This window comes from Austrofundulus limnaeus, unplaced genomic scaffold (genome assembly GCF_001266775.1).
Source record: "Austrofundulus limnaeus strain Quisiro unplaced genomic scaffold, Austrofundulus_limnaeus-1.0 Scaffold77, whole genome shotgun sequence".
NCBI lineage: Eukaryota > Metazoa > Chordata > Actinopteri > Cyprinodontiformes > Rivulidae > Austrofundulus > Austrofundulus limnaeus.
Window position 1 is genome coordinate 911,369 of NW_013952479.1, and position 18,242 is coordinate 929,610.

General features: G+C 39.7%; 1 protein-coding gene across 1 annotated transcript in view; it reads right to left on the reverse strand.

Moving 5' to 3' along the window:
• Positions 1 to 18,191, reverse strand: part of nos1 (nitric oxide synthase 1 (neuronal)) — a 58,110-nt gene extending 39,919 nt beyond the window's left edge. The window contains exons 1-4 of the mRNA XM_014011140.1: positions 17,995 to 18,191; positions 13,540 to 14,321; positions 7,709 to 7,787; positions 4,354 to 4,491 (exon numbers count right to left, since the gene is read on the reverse strand). Of these exons, the coding sequence (XP_013866594.1) occupies positions 4,354 to 4,491; positions 7,709 to 7,787; positions 13,540 to 14,240 (918 nt within the window). The 5' untranslated portion in view covers positions 14,241 to 14,321; positions 17,995 to 18,191. The remainder of the gene's footprint in view (positions 1 to 4,353; positions 4,492 to 7,708; positions 7,788 to 13,539; positions 14,322 to 17,994) is intronic.
• Positions 18,192 to 18,242: the final 51 nt, after the last annotated feature.

Genomic DNA, 18,242 nt, shown 5'->3' on the forward strand with positions numbered 1-18,242 from the left:
CGTACGAACCCTTCGTACGAACAAAAGTAAGAGAAATTTAGGATAAGAATACGAACATGTTCCTGCATGAGGCCCATTGAAACACCTGGTTAAATTTAGAAGGTATTATGATTAACTACAAACATCTGAAGCTGACTCAGAGAACTCTGTGATTTTAGAAAAAATAAAAGTCAAATGTAGACACGTCTTTAAGAGACCCTCCTCCTCCTCCCCACCCCGCGCAGCTGCGGTCAGCGCACCTCCGCTCCACCTGTATGATTAATACTGATTTTTTTGCGCAAATTACAAATTTTTGACGCTCATTATACACGCTAAACGTCTGAAGGGTTGATATGTATGAACTCCCGGGCTGGTCGGAGCTGCGCTGCTGCAGGTGGACATGTTCGCTGCCCCTCGCTTTAGTCAGCTGATCCATCGCGGTTTTGTTGAGCTCGTGACGTGAACACACGGGGAAATGCTGCGAAGTGCTTTTAGAAATATAATAAATATAAAATACGACATAATCCTCGGTGGAAAATAGTCCAGGAGACATGTGCGTTCCCGGGAGGTGTTCACCTGCAGCTGAGTGAAGCTGACCCCTCGCCCACAGAGAAAGGAAAAAAAGGCAGTAATTATTGATAAGGTAACCATGCTGTGGCTTCACCTGAAGCATTTTCTTTTAAAGAAAGAAAAAATAGCTTGCAAAGCTGTCGCATCGGTGTTACGTGATTAAAAGCAGAGTTTTCATTGCCGTCTAATCTCACACACGTCTTCCTATCTTTGTGAGGACCGCACACAGAGCTCAGCCTCGCTCTGCGCCGTCTTTTCCCCAAGTTTGGTGAGAGGTGGATATGGGGGGACGCAAAAAAATAGCTCTGGACTTGATCTGGCCTCATTTAAATAAAAATGACTACATGCCGTGAAATTCTTAGAGGGGCCAGTATAATGGTAGGGGAAACACTGCTGTGAATCATCTTTGTTTCCTCCTATTAAATGGCAACTTGATGACAGAAAGAGGAGGAGGAGAAGCAAATGAACGCAGGGGGAGCCGCCAGTTTGATTTACTTAGAAGGCAAAAAAAGAAAGGAGGGCTTCACTAAAACTATACCACAGACAATCGGTTGAAGAGGAAATTTGGAAATGATCCCAGCGATGCTAAAATTGTCTCTTTACTCCAAAGCAGCCATTTACGCTGTCCAAACACTTCCGTCTATGACCTGTCCCCACTCGAGAAAAGCACGAAAATAGAGAAGCTCGGCAGAACGACACGGTGAGAGTGAGTCAAAAGTTCAAAATGAAGGAAATGAGGAAGTGAGGGGTAATAATAAACAAGGACAAGAATGATGAAACAGAAAGAGGTGATGGAGTAAAAAAGGAGCAAATCGATGAGCGGAGTGTTAAAAATAAAACAAAGGAATAACTCATGCTGCGGCACGTCTGCTCTGGGCATTCATGCCAGCCAGCTGTCCTTTTTTTTTAGTGGGGGTGGTGGTGGATCATCCATGATGTATGATAATACATCTGAAGATGCCATGTCATTAATCGAGATGCACACAGCAGCTTGTTTGATAAGTCAAAGCAATTAGGCTGCGGTTTGCTGTTTACAAATGGCTGCAGGGTTTCACAGGGTGAATGTTGAGAAGCCGTGGGGATTCACCTTGTGCTCAGTGTGGCTTACTAACCACAGGAAGAAACTCTGGCTGCATGATAAAAAGGCGTGGCCGACAAAACACGGATCGGTTGATAAATGAACAGGAAATGAGCCCAAAAAAAAAAAAAACTTTTTACTTTGTCCTCCAAAGTTTTTGGAAATGATCATAGCTGGCCTCCATTCGGTTCAAGAACCATAATTAAAGTCTGCTTTAACATTTACAAGGTGCTGAATGACAACAGTTTTGAATATCAGAGATTTTATTTTTATTATATATTTGACATACAGTAAGTACACCTTGTACTGTACATCCAATTAATCCAGACGTATTCAGCAACGCAGTAATTGTTCTGGAATTAGTGCTTCTTTTGTTATTGTTGCTAAAATAATTGCAGTAATTAGGCAACGTGAAATCGGCAACAATAAAAAATACGCTCACAAAAGGTTATTACATAATTGAAATTAATTACTGAAAAACAATCTCCCTCAACAGTAATCTTTGTATATATTTAGTGATGACAATGGAAGCCTTTTGTTTTACGATTCAGCACAGCTGTCCTGTAGAAATACTCTTTATTCAGCTTTAGTTTTCAGTATTTTGTATTTTAATGTTTACTGTTTTTTTAATTATTCTTCATTATATTTGTGTTTTTAGTTATTTTGCTCTCTGTTAAGCACTTTGTGAAGTCCATGTCTGTGAAAGGTGCTGTTGTATAAAGTACCTCAAAGTGATACTTGAGTAAAAGTACAAGTATTTTATCATAAAAATACTTTGGTAAAAGTTAAAGTCTTCTCTAAAAATATTACTTGAGTAAAAGTCTTAAAGTATCTGATATTTTTTGTACTGAAGTATCAAAAGCAAATTTCTGACACAAAATCTACTTAAGTATTAAAAGTAAAAGTACTGAACAAAAGTGAGCAGTTAAATTTTCCAAAATGACATTTATTGGGAGGTGACTTCTCCAAAAAATATTTTTTCTAACAGCATACAGTTGTGATGGGTTGTGTACAAGCTAATAGGATGTCAGAATGGTAAATATTTATACTTCTCATCCAACCACAGTTAAATTCACTCTATCCGGGAGACAATTTATCAGGATAGTATTTTCTTTAAGTAATAACAACTCAGAATAAAATAGGAGTAATGACTTTCTACTTCTTACCTTTTTAAAAAATGTAAGGAGGAGAAAGTACAGTTAATTGTGTAAAAATGTAATGAGTAAAAGTAAAAAGTACACTGAAAAATAATTGCTCAAGTAAAGTACAGATAACCAAAATTTGTACTTAAGTACAGTAAAAAGGATTTGTACTTAGTTACTTTACAACTCTGGCTATATAAATAAAGTTTACTTGTTTACTTATTTTATGCAAATGCAAGCCCATCAAAGTGGGAATCATTGCTTTGTATTTAATGTATTGCTTGTAAAATCCAAGTCGTAAATTATGACACAACTATATAGTACAAAATTATTCACATTATTTTTAAATTTCAGTCTATTCATCCATTTATTCACCCTATTTTCCTTTGGAGTCTCAGGGAGCTGTCACTGTGTGAGAGGCAGTGTCCATCCTGGATAAGTCCATCATGTGGACATGAAGACAAACAATCTCACTCACACAGTGGCGGATCTAGGATTTTTCTGAGTAAGGGGCCATCAAGGGGCCACAATATTCATAGAGGTGCCAAGTCTTTGTTCAACGTCCTTTCACACAAATTCCCAGTGTATACATTTTACACTTCAAACACTTGTAATGTAATGTATTTTTTTAAACAAGGTACCACTTTACAATAAGGCCCCCCTTATAGATGGCTTTTAAAGAGTTTATAGATAGTTTATTAATTAATCTGTAAACACTTTAAAAATTATTAGTGTTTATTGTGCAATAATTAAGGACGAGAACGAGACAAAATGGTCCAGTTTCATTTATTAATGATTTATGAAGTGTAATGAATTAATAACCTATCTATAAACTCTTTATAAGCCATCTATAAGGGGAGCTTGATTGTAAAGTGGTACCAAAAATCTTGCACAGTAAATTCTCCTCACCAGTTTTCATACATTTTACTGTACATTGATAAAATATTTTCAAACACACAACATATGAGAAAATCCAGCCATCATTTGTCAGCTGAAAGACTTTTTTGCAGGATTGTTCACATTTTAAAAAGAGAAGAAGAATTCTGTCAGCTTGATTCATTCTGGACTTTACTATTTGACTCATTAGCGCAACTAGTGTTTGAACATGGAACTGCATCCACCATCATCACCCCCCCCAGGTAAAGGACAGATGAGTGACAGGACAGGGGCACTTCAGGGGGCCAATCAGATTTCAGCTGGGGCCAACGCCCCTGTGGCCCCACCCCTAGAACTGCCCCTGCACTCACACCAAGTGACAACTTTAAGAGAGACAAAGCTAACCCAACAAACATTTTTTTTGGTCTGTGAGAGAAGAAAACCCAGCCGGGAGATGAACCTGTGGCCTTTTTGCTGTGAGGGGACGGTGCTAACCACAGATCCATCATGCAGCTTCTATATAATCCCATCAGTTTTAATTAATTAAAATTAAGACAAGGGTAGCAGGACATGAATGACACATAGTAGCTTTCATTTTAGTCAAATGACATGAATTATAGCTTCAAAGTCATTCTCAGGCTTGCCACAGTGGCCAGAGTGAACACTACTTAATTGGTAATTAATTGGATCGGTTTCTTTATGTCTTACCTTGCCGGAGCCATGGTGGAGAACATCGTTGTAGATGGTGCCAGTCTCCCAGTTCTTAACCTTCATGAAGCGGGGGCATTTGGAGGGGCTGCCGTTCTGCACCGACTTGACGGGTGAGGTCTTGTCCAGGGCCAGAGACTGGAAAGATGCACACGGACCTTTTACGTTTGAGTCATTGCATCATGACGGGCTAATGCAGCTAGATTAATGAGTTTTGACCCGTGCGGTGCAAACGAAATAAGTCGTTTCTGACAAGGAGTCAAACTGAGAGGCTGAAATGTGGAGCAACTCTGCCCATCCACCAGGAAGCAGTTCTGAGTGAAAATGACTGGAAAAAGTTTAAACAACAAATATCATCTGGAAGCATTTTCGCTTGCTTTCATCTTCTTCTCCAGCTTCTCACGGGAAAGCGTTCTGCTGAAGTTTTTGCTCACACAAACTAGAAACAAGAGAAACCATTCCGAGTCTCTCCTCGCTCCATTTCTGTTTCATTTCGTCACACCGGGATAAAAGTAATCAGCTCTAAACTGTAGGTTTGAGGGTAAGCTAACTGTTGCCCCTGGGGTTCTTAGTAAATACCTTTTGACTGATCAATGACTGCAATTTAACCCCAAAGCCCATTGTAAATGTTCCTTGAGAAAAGCAGCGAGTGATTGCCAGAGATCAGAGTAATCAATGGCACACTTTGGAAGCTCTTTCATCATCTCCCACAGCATTGTTAATTACACAGTGGAACAGCTTGTGAACAACAGGAACACAATCATCGTGCTCGCTGGAGGGAATACCAACAGTGTGCTCTGGTTGGAGGCAGGAGCTTTGAACTGAATTTGATTTTACACACAGAAATAAAGACGTATTTTCCATGTGTTCAGGCTGAAAAAACAGCAGCGAGGGCCATTTTGCAGGGTGTGATTGTCACAGGGGCTGTGAATAAGACCATTGTAGGGAGACTTTGACTCAAACAGGCACAAAGTGTCAGATGTCAAAATCTGTGAATCCCTGGTATGCATGAAATCACGAGTCTTTGTTTATTGACTACAGGACAACTTTGGCATTTACACGAAAAAGAAAACTTTTGTTGATGCTACACACACACACACACTAGAGACAGATTTTTACACAGGCAACTTGTGAAGGTCAGTGTACGTATAAAAAAAATTATATTGGCACTCGTGTGTGTTTTTAAATGCCAAAAGGACCAAAAGTAGATTTTTTTTTCTTATTTGAATGTTTGATTAAATGATAAATGCCAGTTAAAATATAAACATTAAGATCTAGGGAGTGAGTTTTTTTCCTAAAACAAACAAATAAAAAAAACGCTGACATTTATTAAATGCAAAAATATAAAAAAATGGATTATCCAAAATTTTAAATTTATTTTTAGCATTTTCTCTAAATAATAAATATAAAGATTAAAAAAGTCCCTCTTCGTTGACAGGGTACCATGATTTGTTTGAGGTTCAAATCCCGGACGACCCCCCACATTGTCCTGACTTTTGTTAATTGATCCTTAGCAGAGTTTCCTCATCCTTATCAATCAAATTTCTGTCACAGTAACTAAAGGGTTGTCAAATTTTAAAGCCTGTGCGTCCATGTTTTTTTTTTTTTGTATAACTCAATCATCCAATCATTTTCTAGAACTGCTTGATCCTTGCAGGGTCATGGAAAAGAGGTGCTTTATCACAACTAGGGCCAATTTAGGGTCACCAATTACCCAAACTTGCATGTTCTTGGTGAGTTGGAAGAAACTGGAGAAAACCCAAAACAAAACGTCACCGCCAGGAATTGACCCATGACATTTGTGCTGGAAGGCAACAGTGCTAAACAATCACACAACCCCAAACATGTAAACCTAAGTGTTGTTTTTGGACATATCTGTAGAACTGAATGACAACATATAAACTCAAACTATAAAATTGTCACCCCCCACCAAAAAAAATTAACTCCACTAACTCAGAAGCCTGAAAAAAAAACATTACATTACATAATTGCATTAGTTTGTGTAAACAAAAACAGTCTGTTTGCATACTTTCATCCTACATGCCCATTTAACCGATTTAGTCTTCTGCAGCACCACACTACACATGCAAACTAAAAAAAATAATAAAATAAAAAAATCAGTGTCAGAAGGAAAATGAACAAATGTAAAAGAATTGAGTTTTTTTTTCCAGAAGGGAATGAAATTGAAGCTAATCTGATGAAGATAATTGTTCAATGAAACATAATTACCCAAGACTTTCTAGGAAATGTGGTTTTACAGTAAAAGTTCCGCCTCCAGCCATCAGTTAACACTTTCTGATGGGAAACTGAGATGATTGGCTGTGGGATAGAGGATGGATGGGCAAAAAATAAATAAATAAATAAATAAAACCGTAATGGAAGGTAAATGAGACAGACAAATTGAGGGGAAATAGATGTAATCTGTAAAATAGTTTTATGGTTCTGAAGACGAGCAGGGTTTTACTACACCTTACTGAGTGTTGACATAAATGTGGATGAAGCAGAAGATGACATGAGGCTAGTTTTCTGCTTCAGTGGCATCATCAGATGGAGTGTTACCAGAACCTACTAGCAGGTGAAATTTGACTGAACAGTCCGTCACAGTTCCTTTGCGATGTGTTTGTTAAACATCAAATCGTACAGGAGCTCAAGCTGAAGCAGCTTGGACAAACCTTTCCTCAGAGTGAAAAAAAAACTTACTTTCCAGATCATCAAAGTGACCGAAATTCATGTTTTCTTGATGGAATTCAGGTCACATTTTCTGAAAACGTTTTGCATTTTCACCCATTTTTGCAGCATGGTGTGCCACCTAAGTGACCAAAGCTGGTATCAGTGGCTATCTGCAGCTCCTACGTGCACTTTTACAACAAGCAGCAAATCCTCTTCTGGTCAAAGGTGCAACATCATTTTTACATACAGAACATATTCAAAAAACCATGCACAGCTCATGCTTCAATGCAGGTCTGAGGAGCTGGATGAAGACGAACAGGGGGCGGGGGGCACATGTAGTGGAGAAAATGGGATAAGCAGCTGCATGCATTCATTAGTCCTCCTGGAATTATTTCACCCCATCCGGTCCCATTTATTGGGGCTTCGAACGTCAGAAGTGGATGGAGAATGCAGAGCGTGTGCAGAGCGTGTGCAGACACTCAGACCTGTGAGCAAAACCTTCAGTGTGGAAAAACCACGTCCACCTCACTGACACACTGAGGATGCTAAGCAAGGAGTCAGTGTGCAAAGCTGCAGCACGAGGGTTTAATTAAGCAGAAAATAAGCCTTTTAGTGAGGATTATTGAACAGTGAGCCTTGTACATATTTTATGCTCTTCTTTGTTCAACATGTGTCAGTTTTTTACCTTGTCAGCGTCAGCGTTGTGGTCGGCCACCATTTTATTGTCCAGCATTTTGTCGTTATCCGGCTCCTGCTTGGAGTCCCTGGAAGTCACATACAAGTTTACGTCAGGTGTTAATAGTCTCTTTTTGATGTTCACATTCAAACAAACCCTTGATCTTCTGTTTTTTAAAGAAAATAAACTGAGAGTGCAACATTAGGTTGTCTGATCAGGAAATCCTGCATGTGACAAAGTGGGTGAGAACACCATGTGCCCAGAGTTTAGCTTTAAACGGGCGATATTATGTGCTTTCCAAGCCTATATTTCAATTTTATTCTAAAAAAAATAACTATGTCACATTTTCAGCTTATGAAAGAGCTAAATATTTGTAAAAATCCCTAAAACAATTTACTTCTCATCTTGACAGTTTCTAAACATCTTGAAATGGGTCTCTGTCTCTTTAAGAAAATCCAACCACTTCTGTCACGCCCATTTCAGCATGTAGCCTGCCGGGAGGAGGTGCGGTGTGTGTGGTGGGGGGCCACTCCGCCTTGAGGAAGTTCGGAAGACACATCCCAGAGGAGGAGCTTGTCCCAAAAGGACACAATCCAGAGGCGTTTCTGGTCCCCCACCTGTCGTTTTGCTCCTCAGCATGGCTTCCTAAAAATGCTGCAGGATTTCTCAAACATGCATGAATGAGTCAAAGCAAGGCTTTGGGCATGTTTTTTATGAGAGTATAACATTATAACATGATATAAAACTAAAAAAAGTTGATTTTACATGATATTGCTCATTTAATATTTTCAGTTAACGTTTGCTTGTTTTGATTTAGTCACACCTCATCTTTATTCTGTACTCTGCAAACATTTATCCCAGGATTGACATTACATCTAGGTTTAAATCACCTTTAACATTTTATTGTTTTAGAACAATCAACATGTGAACTGTAATGCTTGTGAATTTACCTTACTTAACTGTGTTCCAGGAGCAAAAGGAGGAAGTGCTGCCTCACTTCCTGTATTTATAGTGATGTCACAGGAAGGGACCAGGTGAAGAGGAGGATGAAAAGTTGTTTGTAAATTTTATTAAGTCAACTTTAGTGTAAATGTTTGCCTTAGTAGTTTTATATTTTGTGCTGAAAATGTAACTGCTATACCCTAAAAGTTATTTTGTTTTGCTTATTTAAAGTAGAAACAATACGGAGCCCACGAGGGGACATGGGAGAAAAAATAATAACGGATCCTGACTTTCTTTCTCAGGATCCTGAGAACCAAAGTCAGGATCCCGAGAAAGAAAGTCGGGATCCTGACTTTGGTTCTCAGGATCTCGACTTTCGTTCTCGGGATCCTGAGAACCAAAGTCAGGATCCGTTTTTATTAATTTTTTCTCCCATGTCCCCTCGTGGGCTCCGTAAAACAATAAGGGAAGGATGGTAATGTTTACTCTTACATGTAATATAAAATATTCTACTGGAGTCCATTTTGTTTGAGTGGCTTGAATGTATTTAGTCAGAACAATTCAGGTGTTCAAGCATAAATTTCACATTGATTTTGGTTGATTTAAGTTTAGTTTTGTTACTTTTGACATTTTTTCTAGTTTATCTTGAGATATTTTTTGTAAATATTTTTAGTCACTTTTTTGTAAATAAATGAAATGATGGATTTACTTAACCATGTTATGTTACCTGGTTCCACTTAACTGAGTTGAGTAAATTCAAAGCAACATACTCATGTTCTTTGGCTAAAAAACTGGTATATTGCTTTGAATTTACTCAACTCAGTTAAGTGGAACCAGGTAACATGGCATGGTTAAGTAAATCCATCATTTCATTTTTTACAGTGGGAAGCCATCTATCTGTTGCCCTTCTTCAGTCACTTTGGCCAGGCTACCTCACACTGCAAAAGGGTTAAAGGATCTGCACAGAGAATTTTCTGTTGTATCTCTTTGATCAAAATTATACTGTGTACACCTACAAAATGGTCTTTAGTCTCATTTTAAACAGGTGCATGTGATGAATCTAGTTAAACTGACTTAATATATAAAACGATGAGAGAAATTAATCTGAAATGGGACCAAATCCTCAGAGACTGGATGAAAAGGGGAGGGGAAGCTCCACGAGCTGTTTCTGTGGCAAACAAACACAAACTCAGCTCACATTTGAAGATTGTATCCCTGCGATCGAAAACGCCCACACACACATCGCCTCCCACTTTCTTTCACACACCCCTCCCGTCCCCACTGCCGTCCCTTCCAGCACGTGTCCATGCAAATCGTAAAATCCTCACAGGCATCATTTCTCCCTTTTACACTCCCTGTCGCATTGGATCTCTTTTTTTCTTTTCTTTTCTCCATTTTTTGCCACAATTTTCAAGAGCATATTCATGCTGACTGTTAGGAAACACTAGCTTCCTCTTTTGCTGCTTTTTAAAAATTGCGAAGAAAAATGGATCATAAACTTTTATTTTTTAGTTGTTTTAAATGCCGGTTTAATGGAATGAAGAAAAAGTCGGAGACGCTTTTTGCCATTAAATCTAACAATTCACTCCGAACATCACCTGTTCTCTGTAGAGGCCATCGTGTGCTGCTGTTTAAAAAGTAGGCGTGTCTACACAGTAGATGGGGATTACCACTGAACTAATGAAGACTGTTCTGCATGTGAACTTAAAAGTTGACTTTTTTATACTTTTACTGCCACATGGAAAGAACAAAATGCATCATAAATGCACAACTTGTGTATATTCTAAATAAAGAGGGAGGGGTCTTGCCTCATTGAAAATATGCAAACAAAATAGCAACCAAGTATTAACTCGAAACTCTTGCATTGCATGCATTTTTATCCACACGTGGTGCCAGGTCCCAGGATGTTAAGCACACTGAGTCTTTGATTGTATTTAATGACAACTGGGAATTTGGAGTTTCAAATATCAGACAAACAAAAATTAAAGACAAAAAGTAGACGCCATAATTGCAAGTGTTTAATAATAATAAGGATAGCGCCTCCTCATGATGATCATGATGATGACCCTTGCTCTGTGCAGGGGTCTATGGCTGCAAGACCCGGGCCACCTGTTCTCGTGAATGGGTGCTCTGAACTGTAATTTCCCCTTGGGATCAATAAAGGTTTGTTCGTTCAGTCGTTCGTTCATTTGTTTAAATTGTGTTTTTCACAACTCAAATCCACCAAAAACATGGATTGTTGTTTTGTGAGAAAAAAAAAGATCCTACATAACTTTACAGGAAGTCCAAAGCGTGACCAGTAGGTGCCTATTCTAATCAATTGCAATTTTAAGTACGAGTTTGGCGCAATTTAAGCCAAACAAAAAACAAAAGGAAATAGGGGTGTGGAGGGTGCTGCAGCACACCTCAGTGAATAAAAAAGTCTTAAGGTATAAATACAAACAATACAATTAAGTTGTGTTGCATTATGTTTAATTGTCATAGACACTTTTGAGATCAGGAAGTACTTCATTTTAATGTTGATCAATGATAGTTTTTGAACTGTTAGCCTGCGGGCCTCATATGGCCTGCTGATAAGCCCCACCCCCACACCTCCATTTTTTCTTTATTTACTTAATATAAAATTGATTTTATGATTCCATGCAACGTAATAGCGCATCTTTAATAATCTTGTGAAAAAAAAGAAGACGCTTGAAGCCATCTGTCCATCTGTTGGACAGGAGGAAGTCAGCACAAATCCTGTCACGGGACCAAACTCTAAAACTCTTAGCTTGTCGTTTGGAAGTACCCAGACCAACACTTCTCATCATTCATTCTTTAAATATTTAAAGCCAAATCAGTAGTGTAACAATGATTCATGTAGTGAACTTTAGAACACCGTAAACGACACCAGAACTTTGAAATAATTGAGCTCAGGTTCTACAGAACAACGCAGCCAATCATCCCACCTGCATCCCAGCGTTACGGTTGGAGCAAGCCTTCCCTCCTTTGTGCTCGCAGTGGATCCCTAGAAAGCAATGAATCACTCACAGCATATTTATGAAAGAGACAAGGATGCGCACGGGTGGGCCAAGAATGAGATATTGATCCGAGCAGAGTGTAGCCTCGATCTGATTTCAATTGGTCGTGGGAGTACAATGGTGGATAACGGAGACGCCAATAACAACAACGCACTGAGCAGAGCCTTTATAGACCAAACCAAAAATGGATTATTGGTTCTCACTGAGGAGCCTCGTTAAACCCGTTCCCACGTGAATACTTAAACAAATAATCTACAGCGCTTTCATCAGGATTTCAAAAAAAATAAAAAGGTTCTTGATTAAATCTTTAATGAGTTTGTTAAATTCGGCGACGTTCTAAGTGTGGGAAAACTGCTCAACTGTTCTAAGAGATTTACCCGAGCCACGGCTGCTGTTTTAGTCATTTAAGAACCGCAGCTGCCTAATGTTGCAAATAATGTCATTTTAAGTGAGGTTTTCTGGAGGCCAGCATGCAGCAATTACTCACACTACTGTACACTGAGTCACAGCAATGACAGCGTGCATGGAATCGCTAATGCAACACAGATGTGTCTGGTTGTTCAGAGACCGCGGGGTGGCAATCTGCAGAGGGATTCTTTCACTAACTGAATTAGGGGCTGTTTTTTTATACAAGCCAATAACTCCCTTCTTCAGGGGGTCTTGAGTTGAGTTGTGTTTGCAACCTTCATATCTGGATGGAGGACAGAGTTGGGTGAGCTGAAGGATCAGGAGGCATAAATTACAAGGAGGTTCTATAGAACTGGAGTGCGCAGAATCCACGTGACCATGTGATCGGCTGGAGAAGCTAACGGCTAACGCTAAATGGTCAAGACTCTGGATTTCCCATTACTGTACATGATGACAACAAAGCAGAATAAAAGGACTGACAATGTAGAAATCATTAAAACTATTAATAATAACATTAATCCAATTATTATTAATATTTTACAGTTTGTATAATATATCTAATGTTTTAAATAATGTCAGAAAAGCTGTTTGTGTTATGGATTTATTAACAGAAGATAAACAGGAAAATGTCTCATTTTACAACACAAGTCAGCAGATTTGATCTTATTTATCTCAATGTGATCTGAGCAGAACATAATGTAACAGTTTAAAATTAAAATAATCTTATAAAGTCCATGTAATCACTGTTATTTATTGAACTGGTTAACAGATATTAGCTTGTGGAGCATATATACAGAGTTTAGCTCTGTTGAATCATGTTACAATTTAACAAAATATTAAATATTACAGATGATTTGTTCTCTGATTAATATTCAGACCTACAGAGTGTAAAATAATATTATAAATGTCTGATTAATATTTAGACCTACAGAGTGTAAAATATTATAAATGTAAGTATTTTTAGGTTTCTGTTAGAGGAACCTGACTTGTTGAGAAGATGTTAGCTAATAGAGACAAGTTTCATCCTATAACCAGAGAACATTTTCTAACTGTTGACTGGTAAATATAAATATTATTTTTTATGACAGTAAGAAGAAATAATAAATATACTTTATTACAAGCTGAAGTCATCATTTTTCAACTAGCTAAAGTCTAAGTTACAGGCTGACTTCAGGTCTGGATTAGATCATTGTTACGTATAGATTATATATTTTTCTGGTATAAATCTGCTGTTTTACATGATTGTTGAATGAAATTAACATAACTATTAATTTATTGTAAAAACATGACAGATAATCTGTGAAACAGATCCAGTTCAGCTGCTGTTTATCTATTAGTTTCTATGGAGGCTGTGAGCTGTTGTCCTTTTAGACGCCATTTCTGCTCCTCCATGCTGTCAGACACTACCTGTGTACGGAATGGGCGGGGCTCAGTCTAGTGGTCTTTATATTTAAGTCTATGATAAATTACCTTCCAACTTGCAGCTCGGCGTCTCTTCTCCCCCCGTTCTGCTGGCCCTCTCCGTTGATCTCCTTCTTGCTGTTCTTGATCAGACGCAGCACCGGTTCGATCTCCCTCAGCAGGTCATTGTTCTCCTCCAGCCCGTTGCACAGCAGGGCGCCGCGGCCCCCGTCCTGGCCCTGTATGCCCCCCCTCTGCAGCAGGGTGTGGGTGATGGAAGGGGAGGAGAGGTTCTCGATGGCCCTGAGCTGGGACTCCTTGGTGACCTGCTGCTGACCCGGGCTCTGGGCGCTCAGAGGGGACCACTGCTCGTAGGACTTCGAGAGTGGGAAGGCAGGCCGCGTGACCCTCACCGTGCGCTGGCGCCCGTCCCGGGTGATAGTGGTCTCCAGGTGGGTGGTGTAGCCCTCGGGCCCGCGCAGGATGAGCACGGCGTGGCTCTCGGGCGACACGTTCTTCAGGGTCTCCAGCGCCCGCTCGTACGACAGGTCGACCAGGGGCTTGTTGTTGACGGCCAGCACGATGTCGCCCACCTGCACCAGGCCGCACTCCTCCGCCGCGCCGCCACGAATCAGATCGGACACGATGACGGGGGGCTTGGACACCCTCTGCTTCACCAGGAAGCCCAGACCACCAACCTTCCTCTTGAAAAGACGCACCGAGATGATGTTGGGCTGCAGCTGGCACACTGTGGGCTCCGACTCCTGCATCGTGCCTGTGTGTGTGTGTGTGTGTGTGTGTGTGTGTGTGTGTTAGTGTTTATGTGTGTGTGTTTCTCCCCAGGGGATATTCTGAAAAGAGAAAACACAAGGGCTATTAGGGAAGAAATCACTGGTGTTGATTTAACATCCGTTAAACAGGGTATTAAAGCGAGCATTAAAGCAAGTGAGTTTCCAAGAGGTCATTTTACAGATCATTACTTCCTGCTGAGCTGAGGATACAAAAGATAAGCTTTAAAATCTTTACACTCTTTTCTTTTTACTTCACTGGGGTCTGAATTACAGGACAGTGTGCAAATCAGACAAATATGTCAAAAGCAAACATTTGCTATATAAAAAAATACAGTTTTGTTTTCCCTAACAGGTGCAAACACATCAGGTTTGCTGCCTAAATGAGCTAATGATCCAACCCATTCTCACTCCCGAGTCGTCACATATTGACGCTTTTCCAAAGTTCCCTCTGCGTCTGATTTTAACGCATCAGGTACTGCCCTTGCATCATTTTTTGACGAGATGGGTCGGAATCTGTTGTCATAATTTCTGAAAGTGTAGAAAATGCACAAAAACTATCGTTCCAAAGCCTAAAATTACCTTTATTCACTTTAGACATCCTGTCCCTGACCCTAGTACCTAAAATTAACCATTTTTAGAAAATGTAGGAAATTCACGTCAGCTACGTGCTCCAAAGCCTAAAACTACCTAATATTCGCTGTAGACATCCTATCCCTGACCCCAGTACCTAAACTTAACCATTTATCCTGATCCCTCATGTTAACCTCAGACCCCCGACCCAAAGACCCCTGGTGGCACAACCCGGAAAAGCCGCTGGCGGCGAGGACTGACTCGAGGGGGTCACCCGACATGTCAAAATAAGACGCAGAGGGAACTTTGGAAAAGTGTCAACATGTTGACGAGTCGGGAGTGAGAATGTGTATCAATGTTTTCTGTGACACTGAAAACTGATGACCCATTTGTGTACTTTCCCTCATCCCCTTCATGGTGTCTGTCTGTTAGCAAAATATTTAATAAAACCACTCAACCATTTTTAATAAAACCTTAAGGTTTTTTTCATGGATATCTATCTATCTATAATGAATTAACCTTTAGAGCCAACCCAATTTCAGAAAGCTGCAGATGCAGCTGACCTTGTAAAAATGGTTTTAATTGAGTCATTTTTACAAATATTGTGCAACAACGTTATATAGCTGATAGTCACCTCCAACAAATACTGTTACTCATTATGGGAGATGTTTGCTTAAAAAAATTAGCCTTTACTGCTGAAGGCAATCTTGTTTGTCTGTTAGCAAAATATCTCCTGAACCACAAAGCACATTTGGATGAAAGCTTCAGGAATTATTCAGTGGATGAACATTTAGAACTGTTTATCGTCTGGAAGCAATCCGAGTCAAGATGGCCGCCAAAGCTAACTGTCATTGGCAAACACAAAAATGGCTATAAATTAGTTAATTTTACAGATATTGAGCTAAAATGTTTTGCGATAGAAGCTGAAATCATCCTCAACTCAAACTCACGTATTGCTTGAATGATTGAGAAAAACACTTTTTTTTTCAAGATTGATCAAAACAGCTACAACTCTGTCATTTTCAACATAAGACAGTTTGAGTCTGACACTTAGGTGGTGAGTGGCATGCATTCCTCTAAGCAATACTTGACCTTTAATTTGAAAGAAAATCAACTTTTTTTAGTTTTGTTTTTAAACATTTACAAAGCAATATTATTAATCACAACCTTTTGATGAGAATTAAACTCAGAGCATTTAAAAATGAGATAAAATCACCAACAGGGAGCATTTAATTGAGTATTTCAGATATATTCATTTTTCCACCCGATCAAGTGTAAATGAATCATCTGGTTGAAAGAGACTCCAGCCTCTGAGGTCAAACACTTGTTGATTTGATCACAGAGTTCAGGGAGAAGCTGGTTTTAGCTGTGCTCAGAGGAAACGCAAACGTTAAATTGCCTGGATATTTATTTTTTTCTTTTTAAAAGAAACAAGTTGTTTTTGCATTTTTAAACAAAATGTATAAAGCAGATCCTCCCCCCGCTGCTGCTGCTGCTCCAGTCCACTTCCATTGTTTCTGGAAGTGAACCCAACAAGTCGCCGGTGTCTGACTCTTTTATTCCTTTAATGTAAAAGCCACATGAAAGACAGGCGGCTGCTGTTCTGTGTGGGCGGGGTGGCGTCGCCAGGAATGCGCCGAGTGTCGGAGGAACGGGCGCTGTGAGTGCGCGGCGGGTGCAGGAGGGCTGGCTCTCTGCGCGCAGCGGGGCGGAGGGGGCGGGGTTTCAGCACCAAGGTCAGCGCTCAGCCCAGCCGTCACAGCTGCCTCTGGTGAAGCTTTTATTTCCTTTCCTCATTCCACACTTTTATAAACTGGTCAGAAGGAAGGCATTTAATTATTACAAGGATTTAAGAAAATAGCTTTAGTTTCCAAGAAAACTTCTCCAAAAAAAGGCTCCTAAACCAGTTCAACCAGTGGTTTTAAACACAAGATATGAATAAAATCCCACATCTCGTGCAGTTTCAGTGACGCTCATTCATAAATATCAGGCGAGCTGTGGCGCAGGAACAACTTCCTCTGCTTCATTTCTGCACCCCACTGAGTTCAGGAATGACCAGGATAATCCCAAGAATATGTGCTCTGAACGTGGAGATTAGGATTAATTTTATTTATTCCGCGGGAATGCTGTTATATTTGCGTTTGGAATTAAAACATGAAGCATTTTTGATTAAATAAAACGTGGAAAATCAGACATAATTAAGAAAAAGGAGTCGAGGAAATAACATAATTACTGTATTTAATTAGAGCCTCGTTTATTCGAACATAAAGCCATTCAGAAACCGTTTTTTTGTCTGTTTTCTGTGTTTAACAACTCGATTCGTTGCAGCTGCTCAAGATTTCCTCTGCAATGATTTGTTTACATTTTGTATTACAGAAACAAATGTTTATTGCATGTTTAAACCTGTGCAGCACCTCTGCAGGAAACAAACTCAGATTTGCAGGTGAAGTTAGAAGTTTAGAGAGAATCTTGTGTGTTTGTGCACAATACAAACAAGTCGGATTAACCGAAGGTCGCGGATGCATAAATAATCCTCACAACATGGTGAGAAACGAAAAAAAAATTCTCTTTGATTTAAGGACACGCGCGTTAATCTGACAGTGAGTTATTTCTGGTTTCTGACAGAGACTAATGGAGCAAAGTTCTGGATCTCCTTCTTACAAAAATAACAAAAAACAGATTTCACCAATTAATAATTTGAAAAACAAAGATTTCTTTTTGAGTCGACACAACAAAATGATTCCCATTTGAACAAAGCAATAATCATTTATTTTTATATCAACTCATAAAATACATGTTTGATTTAAAATGCAAGACCGATTAAAATAAATCTTTAGTTTGATTTCTTTTTTTGCGCGGTCGCATAGACAAGTGCGCAGGCTATTCCCAGCAGCCGTGAATTCACAGATGATTTTCCTCAGCAACAAGTTCTGGAGACTCTTTTATGAGCAGGAATTTAAAAACTCGTCACCAATAAGAGTGAAACCACGCTTTGCTCTGTGACAAATACCTTTTTTTTCTTCCTTAAATGAAGCGCCTCTATAAATAAATGACTTTGGTAACGGTCCATCCTGTGCAGCTCCGCTGCATCATCCACCGGCGGAATGCGCTCAGAATAACAGAGAGGGGAAAAAAGAGCTCAGAAAATTCAGCAACAACTCACCCTGAGGAGATGGCAGTCGACCTGCAGCGGGTGAAGTTTAGACCCAAACTCCTGCGCTCCTGCGTCAGCAGCGGCTGCACAGCTCCCCCTCTCAGAAAAATAAAAATAAACAAACAAACAAATAAAAAAAACTGTGTCTCCAAGCCTCTGCGACGCGCTCTGCCTCTCTAGAGACGAGGCATGCTTGTGCCTTTTTGCCGCGCGCAGGGGCGCGTTATAAATACTGAGCGAAGGGAGGCTCTGTGACG